The sequence below is a fragment of the Panthera tigris genome, chromosome C2 (genome assembly GCF_018350195.1).
Source record: "Panthera tigris isolate Pti1 chromosome C2, P.tigris_Pti1_mat1.1, whole genome shotgun sequence".
Taxonomy (NCBI): Eukaryota; Metazoa; Chordata; class Mammalia; order Carnivora; family Felidae; genus Panthera; species Panthera tigris.
Window position 1 is genome coordinate 156,316,708 of NC_056668.1, and position 21,393 is coordinate 156,338,100.

The 21,393-nt window shown below is 43.2% G+C and overlaps 1 protein-coding gene across 8 annotated transcripts in view; it reads right to left on the reverse strand.

Moving 5' to 3' along the window:
• ANO10 (anoctamin 10) overlaps positions 1 to 21,393 on the reverse strand; it is a 262,989-nt gene that overhangs the window by 147,128 nt on the left and 94,468 nt on the right. For 7 of the 8 annotated variants that reach the window (XM_042956786.1, XM_042956787.1, XM_042956785.1 and 4 more), the window contains 3 exons: positions 21,053 to 21,235; positions 9,699 to 9,890; positions 1,212 to 1,340 (listed from right to left, as the gene is read on the reverse strand). In XM_042956786.1, coding sequence (XP_042812720.1) covers positions 1,212 to 1,340; positions 9,699 to 9,890; positions 21,053 to 21,235 — 504 coding nt within the window. Of the gene's footprint in view, positions 1 to 1,211; positions 1,341 to 5,068; positions 5,175 to 9,698; positions 9,891 to 21,052; positions 21,236 to 21,393 lie in introns of those variants that run through there. The other variant, XR_006207681.1, reaches the window with a different exon arrangement.

The following is a 21,393-nucleotide window of genomic DNA, read 5'->3' on the forward strand; positions in this document are numbered from 1 at the left end:
GGAAAAGTATCTCCTTCTGGTAAGTTAACTGCCTGGCATTCTGGTCAGTCCTTTGTGAGTCTCATTAGTTTTAAGCATCAGTCAGTCCCAAAAGCCTAATTAACTCTGCATGTACTGGCAAAGACAAGATCCCAGACCCACAAACTTAAAGGCCATATCCTAAATGGAAGGTACGCTATGAGCCTGGGCAGCTGGCCGTCTAAGACGCCTCTGTCTTGCTCTCTCACTAACACAGGTGAGAAACCAGCCTTGCAAATAGCTCTCCAAAATCCTATTCAACTCTCAAAATTCAAGGCAGATCTACTTTTATGTGCTGGAGCCGTCCCCTTTCCCTCCTACTCACTGCTGTCTAAAATCATTCTCCAAAACGCATATTCTGCATAGAACATCCACCACGAACACAGATTCCTATTAAATACACAGAAAGATAAACACCGTGAAGCAGAATCGAGTTCTTCAGCACAAGTTCACACTCCGACTGCTAGCTGGCCCTCAGTCCTGAGGCCTTAGGTATACGAGCCACTGCCTTATAGTCCTGCTAAATTATGCTGGATTCAATGTTCACAACTGCTCTATTTTTAAAGTATCTAAAAATGAAAGGTCACAATAAGCACTAGCAATAAAAAAATTCCTGCGAATGCGTCCATTTGCAACTGGTCAGTGCTGAATTTTCAAGATGTTACAGTAATCCATATTCGGAACCACCATAAACAAAATGAAAACCTAAAAAGTACGGCCAGCCACCCTCCTTGAACTTAGTATGCACGGTTATGCGCCTTCCTGATACATATCACATCTGGGTGTTTTAGAGTTTCACGATGAATTCCACACCTGTTGCTAACGAGATTTAAGTCATTATCAAAAAGCGTTTGATTTGCGGAAGAACGTAGAAATGACAGATCCCTAGAAGGGGCTAAAAAAACGTCAAATCTACAGAATTCTATTTCATACGGAAGTTCTCTACCCAGCAATGGACGGGAAGAGTCACTTTCCCGAGCCCACCACGGCTCGGTCTCTCCGAGCTGGGCAGCAACCAGAAATGCGTGTCTGTCCGTCACCTGAACTACCTCACCGTCTTACCAGGAAATGTGTGTCGTTAAACTGCCAGTCACGGACAGACAGGGATACCGCTGCTGTCTGTAGGTCATCTCTGCTTAAACGGAGGCGTCTGGCGTGGAGACTATTTAAAATACGTTGAAAGTTTCACTTACCTCCACGGCTACCACGATCAAAACGAGGTCCAATTTTGACTCTGGAAAGAGGGCATTCACTTGTGGTGACATTCCAATTAGAGCACAGTTAGTGACCACAGATATAACACTCATTGTTTCAAAAGCCAACTAAAAGGAAAAAAAATGTGAAATTAAAAACCACAATGACCTCTTTCATACTTCCTCAGCCTTTTTTTGTATCATATAAAATCAAAGAAAAAGCCTTTCCCTCGTTCCAAATATCCCAAGTACATTTAAAACTTTTTCTCCATATGCTGTGATTTTCTTCGGCTTAAAAAAATCATGCCGTTACAAGGCATTTTCAATATTTTTGGTTGGAATATCCAAAGCACTATGTTCTACCTTCCCAGCTGGAGGTGGCCAGGGGCCTGAGAATTTGGAATACATCCGAGAGGAGTGTGCTGTTCAAGTTACCCTACTCGTACCTAAAGGGAATCTAAGGTGGGGCCACCAGAAAAAACGTTTCACATTCAAAAACTGTTAGTATGATTTCAAACGGAATTTTTTTGTGACTGTCTTACTCTGCCACATTACAGACCACAGCTGGTTCGGCTACACCAGAGGCACCAGCTATCATGATCCTTTTCGAGTGGCATTCGCCCAGGAGACTTCGGAAAAACACACGTGCCCTGCCGAGCTACTGAACAGACTGACCCCAGGCCCCGTGGAGGAGTCTCCCAGAGCCCACTACAGAGTACCGACTGCGGAAATGTTGTGACCACTGCCCGCTCGCTCTTCCTTTTAATGCACAACACTTGATCTCTGCCGAGTAACCTAACCACTGGGAAGGGACATAGAGGCTTCCATTACAGAACGAGCAAGTCGCGGGGAGGAATGCTGCAGCCCACAGGGATTACGGTCAAGGTGTTGTGACGGCAACGCCTGGTGACCCACGCGGGTACTCTGCTTGTGGCGAGCACAGCAGAGCATATAGACTTGTCCAATCACTGTGTTGCACACCCCAAACACGTGTAACGTTGTGTGCCAACTGTACTTTCGCTTAAAACAAGAATCAGATAACAGTCCCACGAATTCTAAAAAATACAATTACTGTTAGAAACTAAAATTTTAAAAGAAGCAAAACAAAACATGATTGGATCCCAACTGAATAAATATCTGGTCTCATGGAGAATTTCCGCTATCTTTTTTTAGCAATCTTTGTCTAACTTGATTATTTTTTCCGGAGTTTTCTTTACAACAAACCTACTCAAGACTTTATCTTCTCTTTAAGTAACTTAAATTTTTTTATTTATTCATTTTTTACCTTCACATAGCTCAGAATTGAAAACTTGAAGTTACAGTGAAGAGTCTCCTTGCCCTCATGTACCCCTTACCTACCCGCGAGCTCCTGTGCTCCCTACAAAAGGATCACCATTATGAATTTTTTTTTTTTTACCTTTCCAGATGCTTTACATGCAAACTTTATAAAGAAATTTGAATATATATGCCCTTTCTTCCCCTCTTTCAGCCCAATGCATACTGTCCGGTCCCTTGCTTTTGTCACTTAAAATGTCTTGGAGAATATTCTATGTCAGTACTCAAAGAACTCTCTCATTCTTTGTCACAACTGTTTAAATACTTTATTGCAGAGATGTATCGGAATTTATTTAACCATTTCCTTATTGGTGGGCATTAGTTGCTATGACAATCATTGTTCCGTTTAGTTACCGTGTAGATACATCATTTAACAAGAGTGGAATTAGGATAAATTCCTGAAAGTGGAACTGAGTCAAGGGTACCACGCATTCATAATTTTGATAAATCACGTCAAGCTGCGCTCCATGAGGCTGACCAGTTCATCCTCCTATCAGCAGAAGAGTGCCTGGTTTCCTGCATTTTTACTACGTCTATAATGAAACATGATTTTTTCAAATACAGCTATAGTGAGTTATAATTTATGTGCAATAAGCTGTATTCATTGAAGGTATACACTTAAGTTTTGATTGACGTATATACCTGTGACAACACCACCACAAACAAGATGCAGAATAATTCTACTTCCCCCAAAAGACTGCTCATGACCCACCGCAATCCATCCTTCTCTTCACACCGGCCCAAAGCAAACAGCGACCTGCTCTTTGTCACTGCAGTTTTGTCACTGCTCCAGGATGTCCTAACTGGAATGACACAGTATATACTCTTCCCCGTCCTTTCACCCAGTAGGATTTTGAGATTGATCCATATTATTTCTATATCTATATCTAGTCGTTTCCATTTTTATTGTGGAGTAGTATTCCATTTTATGAATATACCATCATTTTTTATTTATTTACCTACTGATGGAACACTGGGTTGTGTCCGGTTTTGGACTACTCTGAATGAAGTTACTACAGACACATGCGTGCCTCCTGAAATGTGCACGTTCTCTCATTTCTCCTGGATATTTAGGAGCCGATATGCTGAGGGTATGGTAGGTGTACGTTGAACTTTCTAACGAACTTCCATCTCATTCTGCAAAGCGACTGCACCATGACGCATCCTCGCCAGAAAAGTAGGACAGCTGCAGTTACTACGCATCATGGCCAACGTTTCACACCATGAATCTTCATTTTAAACTGGGTATGTAGTGCTATCTTCTGGTTTTCATTTGCATTTTCCTGGTAACTAATTATAAATCTTTTCATGAGCTCACGGGCCATTCACATATGTTTTTTGGTGAAGTACTTCTTCAAATCATGGTCCTTGTTTCTAAAGGCTGAAATGTCTTACTGAATTGTAAGAGTTTCCTAATCTGAATACAAGTACTCTGGCAGACATACGTATTGTGTATTTTTTCTCCCATTCTGTGTCGTGCCTAGTCTTCTTTTAACGTTAGAAGAGCAAACTTTCCCCCCTATCTGGAGACCTGGTTATCTCAATGCCATTAGTGGACAATTATTTCCCCCACTGAACTGAGACTTCACATAGACCACATAATCCATTTCTGGACTTACTCTTCTGTTTAACTGGTCTGACTGTCTACTGACGCACCAGGACCACACCACGTTAATAACGGAAGTTATGTAACAAGTTTTAATACATGGTAAGTGTCCCTATTCTTCTTCATAGCTTTCTTGTTCTTCTATTTCATTCATTTCTCCCTGTGAATGTGACAATACACTTACCGGCTTAAAAGAAAACCTTGGGCTGGCGTAGTGCTCCATTTATAAATTAATCTGTAGGTCAATTTGTAAACGAAAGGAGAATCGATATGTATTGAATACTGAGACTTCCTTTATCAGTCAGCTATTACTACATAACCAACCACCCCAAACTCTGGCTTCAAACAGCCATTTATTTAGCTCATGATTCTGTGGGTGGACAAGTTAGGATATGCTCGTCTCGGCAATTCTTCTGGTCTCAGCTGACTTTGACTGGATTTGCTCACGCACCTGAGGTCAGCTAGTGGGTAAACCAGAGATATCATTGGCCTCATCAGGCTACTTAGAACTTCTAGTACCATGTCCGATAAAGGTAGCAAGAGTGAACACCTTTGCCTTGTTCCTAATTTTAGAAGGAAAGCATTCAATCTTTCACCAATAAGTATGATGTTAGCTTTAGATTTTTTTTTAAAAATAGATGTCCCTTATCAAGTTGAAGAAACACCCCCATTTCTATTTTTGTGAGAGTTCTCAAAAAGGAATGTTGGACTCTCAAATGCTTGATATGTATTGGTTGATACAACTATGCAGTTTTTCAAACTATTAAATGGCACGTTATACAGATTAATTTTCTAATATTAAACCAGGCTGGCATCCCTGGACTAAATCCCGCTTGTCATGGTACACACTTCTTTTTACAGATTGCTGAACTCAGTCTGCTAATAGTTTATTAAGGTGTTTTGTCCATTTACTCACAAGGGATGTTGGTTTGTTGTTCTCCTGTCTCGCACTCTGGTTTTCTACCACACTGATACTAGCCTTCATAAAATGAATTAGGAAATATTCCCTCCTCCTCTGTTTTCTGGAAGAAATTGTGTAAAATTGGGGTTCATTCTTAGAAATTGCTGGTGAAATCATTCGGGCCGATGTATTTCTTTTTTGGAAATTTATAATTACAAATTTAATTTCCTTATAATTACAGAGCTACTCAAATTATCTATTTCGTATTGGGTGAGTTGTGGTAGTTTGTATTTTTGGAGGAAATGATCCAAACTGTCAAATTTGTATGTGTAGAGTTGCTCATAATATTCCCTTCAATACTTTCGGTACTTTAAGGGTCTGTAGTGGTACCTGCTGTTTTCTTTTTATATCGGTTATCTTGTCAACTATATTGATCTTCCCAAAGAACCAACTCTTTTCAGTAATCTTCTCTATTATTTTTGTTTTTCATTTCATCCATCTGTACTCTTATCTTTATTATTTTCTTTCTGTTTCTTCTGGGTTTCTTTTGTGCTTTGTTTCTAGTTTCCCGAGTAGGCATTTAGATTATTGTTTGAGATATTCTCCTCTTCTCTAGTGTATGCATTCAGTGCTACAAATTTCCCTGTCAGCACTGCTTTAGCTGTTTGATACGTTGTACTTTCATTTTCATTCAGTTCAATGTCTTTTGAATTTACTCGAAACTTTCTCTTTGGCCCATCGTTATTTAAGGAACGTGCATTTGGGGGCGCTTCGGCGGCTCCGTTGGTTAAACAACTGACTCTTGATTTCAGCTCAAGTTATGATCTCACCGTGGTGAGATCAAGCCCCATGTCAGCCGAGGCATGGAGCATGCTTAAGATTCTCTCTCTCTTCCTCTCCCACTGCCCCTCCCTCACTCATGCCCTTCTCTTTCTCTTTCTTTCTCAAGAAAACCATGCATTTAGTTTTCGAGTGTTTGGAGACTTTCCTGTTATCTTTCTCCTGCTGATTTCTGGTTGGATTCCAGTAGAGTCAGAGAACATACTATACATGATTTCAATTCTTCAAAATGTTTAAAGTTTGTGTTCTGCCCGAGGACGAATGCTCTGTAAGCACTTGAATGTGTATTCTACAAGTGCTGAGCAGAGTGCTCTGTAATATGGATTTGATTCTGTTACCTGACGGTGGTGGTATTGGTGAGCCCTTCTATATCCTTGCTGACTTCCTAGCTCTTGTTCTACCAACTGTTGAGAAATGCATGTTGAAGTCTCCAGCTATACCTGTGGATTTGTCGATTTCTCCTTCCAGTTCTATAAATTTCTGGTTCACGTATTTTAGACCATCGTTGTTCAGTGTACACACACTAAGCCTGCTATGTCTTCTTGGCAATTTATTACGTATATTACTCTGTGTGTGTGTGTGTGTGTGTGTGTGTGTGTGTGTGTGTGTGTGTGAGAGAGAGAGAGAGAGAGAGAGAGAGAGAGAGAGAGAGAGATCTTGACTTAGGAGTTGTGTTCCAAAAGGGTAAGTTACAAATATCGTAAGACAAAAATGTATCTACTACACCTAATCTACTGAATTAGAGCTGAACCTATAGCTCACCTTAAATGTGCTAAGAACCCTCAGATTAGCCTACAGCTGGGCAAAATCATCTCACACAAAGCTTATTTTATACTAAAGTATTGAGTATTTCCTGTAATTTGTTGAACACTGTACTGAAAGGGAAAAACAGAATGGTTGTGTGGGTATGGAATTGTTCTAAGTGTATCAGTTGTTTACCCTCGTGACTGTGTGGCTAACTGGGAGCCGTGGTTTGCTGCCCAACATCGAGAGAGGATCATACTGCATGCCGCTGGCTTGGGAAAAGATCCAAATTCAAAATTTGAGGTATGGTTTCTACTGAATACATATCGCTTTCACGCCACTGTAAAGCCAAAAAATCATAATCTGAACCGTTGTAAGTTGGGGACCATCTACATATGTTCAGTCTACTTGTGTCACCATTTATCAGTCTGAAGGATGTACAGAAACCTCATCTCCCTTTACCATTCTGTAAAATATCTTAATATTTTCCCTGCATATATTTAGAATCATTAGATAGTGTTACAATTTTTGTTCCAATTGTCAAACGTAACTTTAAAGACTTAAGAGAAGGAAAGTCTGGGGTGCCTGGGTGGCTCAGTCGGTTAAGCCTCCGACTTCGGCTCAGGTCATGATCCCACGGTTCGTGGGTTCGAGCCCCGCATCGGGCTCTGTGCTGACAGCTCAGAGCCTGGAGCCTGTTTCAGAAATATGCGTCTCCCTCTCTCTCTGCCCCTCCCCTGGAGCCTGTTTCAGATTCTGTGTCTCCCTCTCTCTCTCTGCCCCTCCCCTGTTCATGCCCTGTCTCTGTCTCAAGGATAAATAAACATTAAAAAGAGAGAGACAGAGAGAAGGAAAGTCTAATTATGTTTATTCGTATTTTTGCTTTCCATGGTTTTTCTTCCTGACAGTCCCAGGTCCCTTCTTTTATCATTTCCTCAAGTTTAGAAAAATTTTTTTAACTATTCTTTTAAGGGGTATCTATATGGCTCAGTCACTGAAGCACCTGATTCTTGATTTCAGCTCAGGTCGTGATCTCATGGTTCATGAGATTAAGCTCTGCATTGGGCTCTGCGCTGACAGTGTGGAGCCTGCTTGGGATTGTCTCTCTCCCTCTCTCTCTCTGCCCCTCCCCTGCTCACTCTCTCTCAAAATACATAAACATTTAAAAATCAATCAATCAATAAAGTGGCTATTCTTTTAGCATAGATTTTCTGGCAACAAATTCTCTTAGTTTTCTTTCATCTGAGAGTGTCTTGGTTTCCCCTTCATTCTTTTTTTTTTTTTTTTTTTTAGTTTATTTATTTAGTCATTTTTGAGAAAGAGAGAGAGAGACAGAAAGAGAGAGAGAGAGAGCAAGCAGGGGGCGGGGTAGAGAAAAAGGGAGACAGAGAATCCAAAGCAGGCTCCACGCTGTCAGAGCAGAGCCTGACGCGAACCATGAGGTCACGACCTGAACTGAAATCAAGAGTCCGATACTTAACCAACTGAGCCACCCAGGCGCCCCCTGCCCTTCATTCTTGAAGGATATTCTCTCTGAATACAGGCTTCTGTACTGACACTACTTTTCTTTCAGCACTTGAAAAATACTATGCTGCTTTCTTCCAGCCTCCGTTATTTCCGATGAGAAATTGGCTATCATTCTAATTGTGTTCCTCTATAGACAACATGTCATTTCTCTCTTGGTGCTTTCAAGTTTTTGTCTTTAGTTTTCACATGTTTAATTACGATGTGTTGGACATGAACTTTGGGGGGCTTATCCTGTTTGGGATTCACTCAATTTCTTGAGTCTGTAGTTCTGGGTCTCTTGCCAAATCAAAAAGTCTTGGACTTATTAGTTCAGGCGTTTTTTAATCCTTCCTTTCCCCGCTCCTTCTGGGACTCTGATAATAGGAATGTTAGATGTTTTGTTACAGTCCCACAGGTCTCTGAGGTTATATTTACTTTGTCAGTCTATTTTTTCTCTGCTGTTCAGATTGAATCATTTCTATTCTCTATTTTCCAGTTTCTGATCTTTCCTCTATTTCTTCCATTCTGCTACTGCGCTCATCCACTAAGCTTTTTATTTTAGTTGTATTTTCTACTTCTAAAATATCTATTTGCCTCTCTTTTATATCTTCTCTTTCTTTGCTGAGATATTCTATTTTTCTGTCTGTGTGAGGTATACTCATTTGATCAAGGCTGCTTTAAAATCCGTCCGATATTTCTAATATCTGTCGCCCTGATGGTGGCATCTACTGACTGCCCCTTTTTTCTTTTTGGTTCATCCCGGTTCCCGGTATGATGACTGTTTAAATAGAAACCTGGACATTTTAGGTGTTAGATTCGATAATTTATTTAAAGCTTTTGTTTCAGTCGGTTCCTCTAACACCACTCTAGCAGGCAAAGCAGGGACAACACCTCGTTAGGTCACCCATTTGGATACCACTGACGCCCAGTGTGGAGGGTGGGGTCCTTCCTATTGCTGGACTGGGGCCAGAACTCTGGTCTCCCACTAGACCTTCCCACTGATACCTCTTCTGCTAGGACGAATGCAAGTGCCCCGTGTGTGTTCCCATGTTCCCACGTGGTCTCTGCTGTGCTGGGTGGTGGCAGAAGGCCTGACTCTCCATTAGGCTTTATCTGAAACCACCCCAGCAGAAACTGGAAAAGGAACCTCATTATTGCTGTGTAGGGGTGAAGTCCAGACTCCCGACGTGATCTGCAACCCACACAGAAGTGGGGAGGGCCTCATCATCACTCAGTGAGTGAAGTCCCACCTGGCTACTTTCCTAGAAAACTATCAGAATTTTTACATCTGAAAGGGGTCACAGAAATTATAATTTACCTCCCCCACCCCATCCCCAATTTTCAAAACAAGGAAAGCAAAGCCCAGAAAAAGTAAATGACTCTTTGAAGTGACACAACGCAGTCTGTGGCAATAAATAAAATGCAATAAAATTCAAATAAAAAATAAACTAAATTTCTCAAATTTCTCCTTAGCATAGCACCTTTGTTTTTAATCATAATGGCCCATTTTGCTATTTTTTTCCCCCAAAGGAATCATGTTTTCTCAAATAATTACCTGCCAGACACCAATATTGGCTGAAGGTTCTGAGAATGGACGTTTCAAGACCCTGCACATTTTTAAGGCATCCGAATTAACTTCAGTGAAGTTATTTAACACAGCAAAGGCAGCTGCTAATGGGTAGACGCAGGAGAAAAGGCTCACATAACCGAACTGAAGAAATAACTCCAAGTAATCATCAAAGGTACCCTGAAAATGTAAACCACAAGAAAAAAACAGGAATTGTTTTAATATTATATAATTACAGCAACACTTTGCAATACCATCCAAGGCACCAGCCTCCAACCAAAAAACAATCTTAGAATTCCTCCCAATTTCTTCTTGTCAACAACAGAATTTACATAAATTCAAAAGCAATTTTGTATTTAAGTCCCCGAAAGAACGAAAAAAATGATTTAGCTCCTCATTCCATTGTGCCAAATCACTGAATTATTACATAACAAACAACAGCAAAGCTAAAGATGTTTGCTTTTAACCAAGTAAAAAGAAATGATCCGACATCACTATTAGAAATCTTACATGACTGCCCCCTCCCATCATGGGCTCCCCAGAACCTCAGTCCCTGACCCTCCATCAGAAAACGGATGGTGGTGATGCCAATGAACGTAGCGATGACCTCCAGAAGTTTGCGCCTCCATAAAATCAACACCAACAACAAAAGGGCAAAACGTGTCAGGACCAATTTTTCAAGTGCTCTGGAAGTCAACCAAAGGCTTGCAGCAATTCTGGTGGCACAGAGTCATGAAAAACAGCTCAATCTTCTGGCATTTTAACTTATTCTCATCTCATCTCCTGCTCCCCAGTTCTGCAGCAACCTTGAAAAAACCCAGCATGCACCACCAGGACGGGAAGGGAGCAGCAGACTGGGGCTGGAGATCTGGGAAAGAAAGCCTCATTCCCAGAGGGAAGTCATGATCTGGCCTGGTTAGTGGTAACCTACAAGATTCCGCTCAAAAGGCTGGTCTTTATTCAACTTCACTGAGTCTCTTCCAGTGCTCAGGGCTTCTCCCCGAGTATGTGAGGTGAATTTTTAAACACTGGTCTGCCTGAGGCAATGGGTAGCAGCGGGGGCAAACAAGAGACTAGCCAGGGAGCTCGAAAGGACAAGCGGAGGAATGCAATAGCCACAGGGGGTTTGTTGAACTCCAACATTTTCCTGGGAATCTAGAAGACGCGGCACAGGCAAAGGGTCACCGCATCATCTCAGGAAACACCACAGAAGGCTCTAGGATCTCACCTCTGACTGACCTCGGGGCTCTGCACAAGCAGAAAGTGAATGGCAAGGCAGAATTTTAAACTTCCTGGTTTAGTGTTGAAGGCACGCCCAAACACGAAAACAGCGACCGAACAGACATCTGATGAGGGACAGAAGCAGGAAAGTGTTCACTTCTAGTCCAGCAGGCTGACCTACAGCCTGCAGAGTTTTCATTAAGGGCCAAATTAAGTGCTGCTTGCTACGTTCTCAAAGGGTCTCATGACTACCTGTACGTATCGCCAATTACTATCGAACTGAATGACGAGCACTCGAGAAATCTTGCAGAAGTGGTTTTATGAATAGAAACTTGAAGAAACATTTATGATCTAATACTCCCTGCATGTCCTCTCCCCCTTCAGCACTAAGCATACGACCACCAGCTTCATACAGCAAAAGTGCAGCTCTTTCTGCCCGCGAGTTCTGTCCCCGTGCTATAATAAAAGCACCTTTTTGCACCGAAAATGTCTCAAGAATTCTTTCTTGACCATTTGCTTGCGGCCCCACGTCAATATCTATATAACACTCAACCCAACGACAACAGAATGCTCGTTCTTCTCAAGTGCACATGAAACATTCTTCAGGATAGATGAGATGTTAGGCCCTAAGACGATTCTCAACAAACCCAAAAGGCTTAAAAATCATACAAAGTATCTTCTCTGACCACAGTGGAATGAAAGTGGAAATCAGTAACAGAAGGAAATTTGGGAAATTCATATTGAATGGAAATTAAGCGACATATTCCTAAAAAACCAACGAGTCAAAGAAGAAGTCACAAGAAGAATTAGAAAAACTTTGAGATGAATGAAAATTAAGACACGACATATCAAAACTTAAAGGATGTGGTGAAAACAGTGCTCAAAGGGAAGTTCATGGGTATAAATGCTTCATTAAAAAAAAAGGCAGATCTCAAAACAACTGAGATTTTCACCTTAAAAATCTAGAGAAAGAATAGTATACTAAATCTAAAGCAAGCAAAAGCAAATAAATAAACACAACAAAGTTTTATATGTAGCACAGTAATGTACATAACATATAAATGTATACTTTCTATAACTATATATAATCATCTCAATAGACACAGAAAAAAACACAAAAACCAAAATCTGATACCCCTTCATGATAAAAACACTCAACAAATGAGTAACAGAAGAGAATTTCCTCAAAGTGGTAAACCGCATCTACGAAACACCACAGCTAACATCACACTTGATGGTGAAAAACTGAAGTGTCCCACCTAAGATCAGGAACAAGACAAAAACGTCTGCTCTTAACTCTTCTATTCAATTCAACACTATCCTTGGGGTTCTACCAGGAATGGAAAGGAAGGCAAGGAAAGAAATAAGAGCCATGGAGAACAAGAAAAAAAAAATCCTATTTGCAGAGGACATGATCTTATACGTAAAAAACCTCTAAAGAACCCCCCAAAAGATTATTAGGTCTAATTATAAATGATTTAATAATAAACTGCAGGATATAAGATCAATATACAAAAGCCAATGATATTTCTATAAACCAGCAACAAACAAACTGAAAATGAAATTTAAAAAACAATTTCATTTACAATATTATCAAAAATAAAACACATAGTAATAGATTTAACAGGGTAAGATGTGTATGGTGAAACCCACAAATCATTGCTGAAAGAAATTTAAAAAGACCTAAACAAATGGACAGACATTCCACGTTTACGGATGAGAAAACGTAGTATTGTTAAGATGGCAATACTCCCCAAATTGATGAATAGATTCGGTGCAATCCCAATCAAAATTTCAACTGCATTTTTAAAAGAAATGGAGATGCTAATCCTAAAACCATAAGGAATTACAAGAGACCCAGAAGAGCCAAACAATCTTGATAAAGGACAAACAGAGAGAAATCGCACTTCCTGATTTGAAAACCTACTACAAAGCTACAGTAATCAAGACACTGTAGGAATGGCATAAGGACAGACACACAGAGGTCAATGGAATCGCACTGAGAGTCCAGAAACAAATCCATGTGTCTTTAGTCCTACAATTTTCTTTTCTCTTTAAGTTTGTTTCTCTATTTTGAGAGAGAGAGAGACAGTGCAAGTGGGGGAGGGGCAGAGAGAGAGAGAAGAGAGAGAATCCCAAGCAGGCTCCATTCTGCCAGGGCAGAGCCCGATGTGGGGCTCAAACCACAAAGTCGCGAGATCATGACCTGAGCCCAAACCAAGAGTCGGACACTTAACCAACTGAGCCCCGCTTAACCACCCAGGCGCCCCAGTCTTACAGTTTTCAACAAATGTGCAAAGATCATTCGATGAAGGAAAAAATCATTTCTTAAAACAAATGGTGCTCGGGCAACTAGATATCCACATGTAAAGAATGGATCTGGACTCTGTCCTCACACTATCTACAAAACTCAATTCAAAAGGGATCAGACCTAAATGTAGGGGCTAAGCCCATAACATTCTTAGAAGAAAATACAGAAGTAAATCTTCCTCTCTTCAGATAAGGCAATGGTTTCTCAGAGAGGACACCAAAAGAATAAGCAACAAAAAAGAGAGAAATTTGACTCCCATCAAAGTCAAAAACCTGTGCATCAAAGGACACTCATGAAAATAAAAAGCTAACCCACAGAATGGGAGGACATATTTGCAAATCACATCCTGATAAGAAATTTGTATTCAGAGTATATGAAGAACTCTTGCAATGAAATAATAAAAAGATAACTGAATGAAAAATGGGCAAAGAATATGAATACATATTTCTCCAGAGAAGATATACAAATGGCCAAAAAGCACATGAAAAGATGGTCAGTACCTTTAGGCATTAGGAAAATGCAAATCAAACCCACAACGAAATCCCATCTTACATGTAGTAAGTGTGGCTACTACTAAAAGGCGGGGGAGGCAAAAAATGACAAGTGTTGACAGAGATGTGGAAAAAATGGGACCCTCCTATATGGCTGGTGAGAATATAAAATGGTACCACTGCCTTTGAAAACACTCTGGCAGTTACTCAAAAAGCGAAACACAGAGTGAACATGTGACCTAGCCTATGGTAACCAATGGATGTTCAGAAGAAACGGACGTTCATACAAAAGCTTGCACACAAATGTTTACGGCAGCCTTATTCCTAACGGCCAAAAAGTGGAAACAACTTGTTCCAAATGTTTATCGACTGATGAATGAACAAATCAAATGTAGCATATCCATACAATGGGATATCCCTCGACCATAAAAAGGAACGAGGTGCGATACAGGCTGTATTGTGGACTGAGCCTTGAAAGCATTATGCTTAGTGAAAGAAGCCAGACACAGGATCACGGACTGTATGACTCCATTTCCATGACGTGCACGCAGGAGGCAAACCTACAGACACAGAATGTAGACTGATGCTTGCCGGAGACTGGGGTACGGATGGACTGCTTCCTGGGCGTGGGGTTTCTTTCGGGGATGATGAAATGTTCTGGAAGTAGCGGTGATTGCTGTAAAACCTTGTGAATTTACTAAAAATCATTACACTGTACACTTCAAAACAGTGAATCTTATGGTACGTGAATTGTATCCCAATTTAAAAAAAAAAAAGGAAAGAAAAAAAAAGCTGATAGTCATAAGGGAGCTCTCAAGAGTCACCCTAGCAGAAGTAGCAAATATACAAAAGAGGCCAGAGAATGAAATCCACAGCAGAAATCGAGGGAAGCCATAGAAACATGAAGAAATCCCTTTCAAACTATGTTTAAAAACCTGTCTAACAACACTTTAAAAGGTGTAGTCCAAAGGAAGAAAGGGAAAACAGTCATCACACACCTTCAGTTTGGTGGCAGAGAAACGTAAACAGTACGAGGCGGGTTATTTCGTGATCTTTAACGACTGGGCAAAGGAGCCTTCACTGAAGTAGGCTGCCTGGGCATCGGTGACCCCCACTGGCCACTTGAATGGCGTCACCAAAACTCTACAGGACCAGGCGACGAGCACTCCAACCCCTCACTCCTCAGTGGAGGCCTGCTGTTCACAACACGTGTTTATTCTGACCCAAGAGGAGCAGTTCTCTGTGCCGTGCAGCGACTGAGCGACAGAGCCAGCCCTCAGGATGCCGAAGGCCATGTCGCCGGCTTTCGGCATCCTCGGGCCTCCTCATGATCATCCACTGCACGGGCAAGAACCACTCCAGCTTAATAAAAATGTACGTCACAACATTTTAAAGCAATGTTCTCTAAAATGAATTATTGTAATTATTGTTACTGTATCTCAGAGTCCGTCTTTCACCAAGACGCGCACAGTAGGCTCACTAGTTGAGCTGCAGTGGAAGTCAGATTCTACTTCTGGCAGAAAACGCCCAAACCTAGGCACAGAATACTGGGAACGGCAGAGCGTGCTCTCAGACGGCCTGGGTGGGAGGACAAAGCACGAACCCAGGGACTCTGAGTTACACTCTGGCTGTTTTCAAGGTTCACACGTGCCTCCAGAGCTGGCGGGTTGGGGCTCAGTGGGGGATTCAGCGGTGAGTAGTTTCTCAACGACTCTCTGGAAGCATCTGGCTCTGGAAAGTATTTCCATACGCTGCGTTGCAGCACACAGAAGTGGTTCTAAAATACACCCAGTGGTATAGCATCAATCCACTTCTCTGAAAAGCGTAGAAATCAAGAGCAGAGTAAAAAAAACCTTAGCTGTTACGCCATTTTTACCACAATTGGGTCTTAAGAAATCCTGACAGCCTATGCTCGGCTTTCAAAACTGCTGTTTCAGATCAGAATGTACAAGATAGAGCCTCCGCAGAGCTGTGTAGACAAATCCTCCCCTGTGCCAATGGGCAGCCTCCAGAAGGCATGCTCAGGCCTGGCATTTTTAGCATACAACACGAGGGGGCCCCTTCTCCGCACAGCAGCGCACTCTGCATTCTGCCTCCATCTCACGCAGGGACTGAGTATAGCACACACACGCTAACACTTTATCAGGACTTTTACACTGAGCGCTTCGGAGTCAGTAAATTTAGCAAACCAGGGACGTACTCCAAAAGCAAGAAGGAGAAAAAAATGCAAATTCAACAATCTAAATAATTGCACACTAAAATAAAAATACGTTAACCAAGATACAGTCTACCCGATTAGCTGCAAGTTAGCAAAGACAACTTACAAAATCTAAGAACAAAGCAGTCATGAAGAACACCGTGGTATTTCTGTGAAGTCATAACTAATTTTATGTATCTATTTACTAGATGAATGGAAACAAAGTTTCAGGTTCCAGGGGCTCTATCCCACTGGATCCTCAAACCAGCCGGGCAGAAACAGGTCTATGAGTTCCCTACGCTGAGTATACAACAAGGAAAGAAAGTACTATATTTAAGGCCACAAGCAGCACACGGACACTAGGGGCTGACCATTTTTCTCCTAAAACTGTTCCTTATTCAATATTATATTGAATGCTCGCTAAGAATTACCATGATAAATAACATGGGGACAGTGACCTCAGCAACAGAGAAAGAAAAATTATTAGACAGTGGCACTTGACCCTAAATAAAATACTGACATGTTCAACGTGACAATGTATATTTAAAAATAGTGAGCAGGTAGAGTTAATCACTTCAGCAGATGTTCCAGTAGGAAATTTATGAGTGGGGTGGGAGGGAGGGGAAGGTGAGTGATGGGCATTGAGGAGGGCATCTGTTGGGATGAGCACTAGGTGTTGTATGGAAACCAATTTGACGATAAATTCTCATATTAAAAAAAAAGGAAATTTATTAGTGTAAAGGAGAATATTAAATCTTAATACGATAATCTCAACAGAAGCAAATAAATGAAGAACTTGATAAAATGTAACATCTTTCACGATACAAACTCTGCGCAAGTAAGGAAAAGAACATTTTTAAACTGATAAAAAGCTACCTACCAAGAACACGGGACAAATGTTGACACTCAATGGTGAGGAGACCAAAAAAGAAAAAAAAAAAGTCAGGAGCTAGAGAAAGATTCCTATTGTAAATACTTCTGCCCAAATTATACTGAACATATTCATGAGTCCAATAGATAATAAAAACTGTACAGATGAAGGAAGAAAGAAATTATAGCTGAAATATCTCTACACAGAAAACCCAAGAAAACCCAAGAAAATGGATTAGAAAAAAATGGGAGGGTTCATCAAGGTTGCTGGGTAACAAGATACAAAAATCAACAGCATTCGCATCTAACAGCAACAATTTAGAACTTTTTGAAAGAGCTACCAATGACAGGAAACCGGAAGTCTCAAAATATCTACCAGCAGCTCACTTACTCCTTCCAAAGTGCAATTCCGTCCCTGCGACGAGCCCAGCCCCAGGTCAAGCAAAGGATCCGACAAGGCGTGGGGCTGCCTGGCATCACAGCTCCGGGTGGGGTGCGACGGAAGGTGCTCTCCCAGAATCGCTAAACTGGAATCTCGTGAGGAAACCATGGGACACACTGGCTTCACAACGAGCCAACGCCCCGAAGAACGAAAAAAGCAACAGGCTATTCCAGACCTGCAGCTTTCAAGCCTTCTGGTCTCTGCAGCCCTAAACTCTCAAAAATGACTGAGGACAGCAAAGACTTTTTGTTTACAGGAGTCTACCTTGTGATATTTCCCCATTTGAAATTAAAACTCAAAACCGTAAAAAATATTTCTCATTGATTCGGTTACACAAAAACATTAACATCAATGAGATACTGCTTGAAAAATAATTACGTTTTCCAAGACAAAAACATTCAGTGTAGAGAGTGGCACTCGTTTACGGTTTTAGCAAATCTCTTAACGTCTAGCTCACTAGAAGGCAGCTCATTTATGGTGTGGCGACTCATCACGAAAAGTCATAGTCACGCAGCTGTGCGGTTGGGCAGGATCCGGGAGTTCACAGGGCAGGGGCAGCACAACGCAGGCCCGAGGCACCCATGGCCTCAGCCCTGGCGGGCGCAGCAGGCCCAAAAGACACCGGCGGATCACCCCCAGGGGGCCATTATGGAGGTTTCCTTTTTCCTTACTTTTCACTCTGTCCTGCATCATCCAAGCTTCCCATTGTGCCTAAACAAGTATTACTTTTATAACAATTTTTGTGTTCCAGTCAAATTGTCTTTCTTCCCAAAACTTGATAATATTACTTTAGATTCATGTGTAGCAGTCAGGATGAGCTTTACAGAGAATACAATCCTAAATTCACTGACTTCAGTGTGGAGGAAAATACACCCAGAGGGAAGGATCAGCACGTAGGAAACAGTGGTCTAGATCAAATGTGACCCCAAAGCATGTCCCCTCTCCCAATACATGCAGAGAGTTGAAATAGCAAATACCGGACTGTCGCTCCACGGAGAGAGTAGAGGGGGATGTGCAGGCGGTGAGGAGGGAGCGTGTCAGATCACCCAGGACCCCAGCCCCTCGAGCAAGCCAAGGAGCAGCACCGCTAACCACAGCATTCGCTCACAGACCCGGGGCCTGCAGGAGAAGCGAGTGCACTGCTTCTTGCCCAGGCTGAATGACAGGTTCCGAACTGGAAAAGCAAAGACTCGGATCTTGTTCCTGATTTGGTCACCAAGGGATTAACAGCAGAGAGCTTCAACTGCCTGTTATTAACACGGGAAAAGCAACGCTCACCTTACCGTCCTTCACCAAGGTGTTATCGGATGTCATGAGATGCCAAAAAGGTGAGGTCTCAGATTCTGACGGTTGTCACCTCAGTAGCATGTAGTTGTTGGATGAATTAAAATTGCTTGGATGAGAATGTTTATAGCCGCACTATCCACAATAGCCAAGCTGTGGAAAGAGCCCAAATGTCCACCGATGGGTGAATGGATAAAGAAGATGTGGTCTATATACACAATGGAGTGTTACTCGGCAATCAAAAAGGATGAAATCTTGCCATTTGCAACCATGTGGATGGAACCGGAGGGTATTATGCTAAGTGAAATTAGCCAATTAGAGAAAGACAAGTATCATGACTTTGCTCATGTGAGGAATTTACGATACAAACAGATGAACATAAGGGAAGAGAAACAAAAATAGTATAAAAACAGGGAGGGGGAGAAAACAGAAGAGACTCATAAATATGGAGAACAAACTGAGGGTTACTAGAGGGGTTGTGGGCTGAATGGGTAAGGGGCATTAAGGAATCTACTCCTGAAATCATTGTTTTACTATATGCTAACTAATTTGGATGTAGATTTTAAAAAATAAACAAAATTGCTTGGATGAGGGACACATTGCTTGAACTACTGTATACGAGTCAGTGAGCCGGGGGGAAAGGAGGGGAAACTGGTCTGGAGAAGACTGTGAATTTGGTTTGGGGCACTTGGGGGGATGATGTCGTCTGTCCAAATAATTCAGAGAAAAAGAAGAGAGCTGATTCTAAGTGATCACAGGGAGAGAAGAGGGGAAGGAGAGACGCCAACATGAAATAATTATTTCAAGACACTGGGGCAGGAAAGACAGGACACAGCCAGCAGAAGTGCGTGCGGGTTTGCTTGGTTGGGACAGGAGGGCTGCCCACAGCTGGGGCAGGGAGACGGGGAAGCGGGAGATGCGGCGGCTCCAGGCGGGAACAGGGGCCTTTGCAGACGAGAGGAGAGGCGGAGGGGAAGGAAGAGACAGCTCAGGGGAAAGACTGCTTGTCCGGCTTCCACCAGAAAGGGAAGGATGGAAAACAAACACGGCCAGAAATCCCGCTCCCCAGAACACGCAAGGAAAGGAGTCAGACACAGACTGAGGTTTCAGGCCCCAGCCAGCCCGCCCTTCGACCAACACAGGCAAGAAGCACCACAAGGTGCGAACGTGTCCTTTCTCGCACGCCTGTGTTTTCTCCGACGCTTCACATACACACACAAGCAGCGTTACTGGCCAAGTGTGCCGTGCGTATACTTTGAATCACACTCTCCCCCCACAGACAGCACTAACAGAAGACGCTAGTGCATATGTGCATATTTCATCAAGACGCGTATCACCACGCAGAAACCAGAAAAACAGCCGCACAGGTGAGAAATGGAACAAAATGAAGGTGGTAAGCGGGGGCCCGGCCCGACTCCAGCCCGCAGGCCGACGGACGCGGCTCGATCTGTATCCTGCGGGGCGAGGGATTCAAAGGCACCTCCTCCCCTGAAGCATTACTGGGGCTAGGCTGTTTGAACAAAACCAGGGGCTAGAACAGTGGTCCCCTGTCCTTGAAAGGGGGCTGAAAAGCCACAGCTGCCGCCCTGACCTGCAGTCTGTGTCGACTGGCTCCGCAAAACCCCCAAGGTCCCCACAAGGTGGGAGCCGGGGCTACAGACCCCTGGTTTTAGGCTAAGCCACGGAGGCTCCTGGGGCAGCTGTGAAGACCGGGCGGGAAGAAGCGAGCAGAGAGGGAAGACACACGTCCTCAAGATGAACACGCCAAGTGACACTCGCGAGCGCACGAGAAGAAGGAGCACGTGGGCCAAGAGGGTCAAACGATGACGCGCGAAGGCGGAAAACAAGACCGCGAGAGTTGAACACTGACCGGGCCGCTGCAGGGTCTAACTCACCGAGAAGCAGAGCGCACCGCGCAGGAAGGTGCAGGACGCAGGACACCGGGAGCCGAAGCGCGCACGACCCCGACGCCCCTCGCCCACGAACACACGGTCAGGTTCCACGAGCCGGGGGCTTCCCCGCACTGTTGTCACAGGCGGCCAGCCTTGCAGTGATCTGCTTGCAGCTCCTCAAAGGAACTCAGAAAGTCTTGATCCAGAAGGAACCACGGTCACTTCCCACACCACTAAGGGAAACCGGAGAGACTCTGCAGAGCGGCGCCCCATTTTCGGCGGCGGGTCTCCGCCTCCCCCAGGAGTCTGCAGCAGCCCCGGCGAGTGAGCAGGACGCGGCCTCTTCACAGCCGGCCGGGCCAGGGGCAGCTTTGCAGCAAGGGTTGCCTGGCGCCCTGGGGGTGGGGGAAGCAGCGACGCAACCGGCCAAACCCGCCCCCTGCTGTCGTGAGGCTTAACTTCAGATTGAGGGCGGCAACACCGAAGGCGCGGTCCCCCCTCGTTCACGGTAAAGGAGCTCTTGGCGCGGACGCTGGCAGGAGAGCACTTCCAAAGTAGCCACATCTGGGCCAGCGAGCGGGTCCACTGCTACTCGCTTTTACTCAATGGTTAATTCGGCAATATTCACACTTACCAAATAGGTTCCCATTTCTTTCTCCAGGACAACCTGTTCGTACAATGTAGCATCGATGTCCGCTTTTAAAGCCTGCACCTTCCTCTTCACCTGCACGTGGTGCTTCCTTTGGAGCCAGTAAGGAAGGAGAGACTCCATAATTTGGTTAAGGATCTGGGAGGTAATCAGGAGGGTGGCCAGACTCTAAAAAGAAGCAGAGAAGTAATATCTGACAATGTAGCTTAGTAAAATCACAGTATGTGTATAATTATGCAATAAATAAAATGGAATCTTCAACAAATAGCATACCATTAATATCACAACTAATATCAGAGAAGCGAGGTGCCAGAATAATGTTTCCA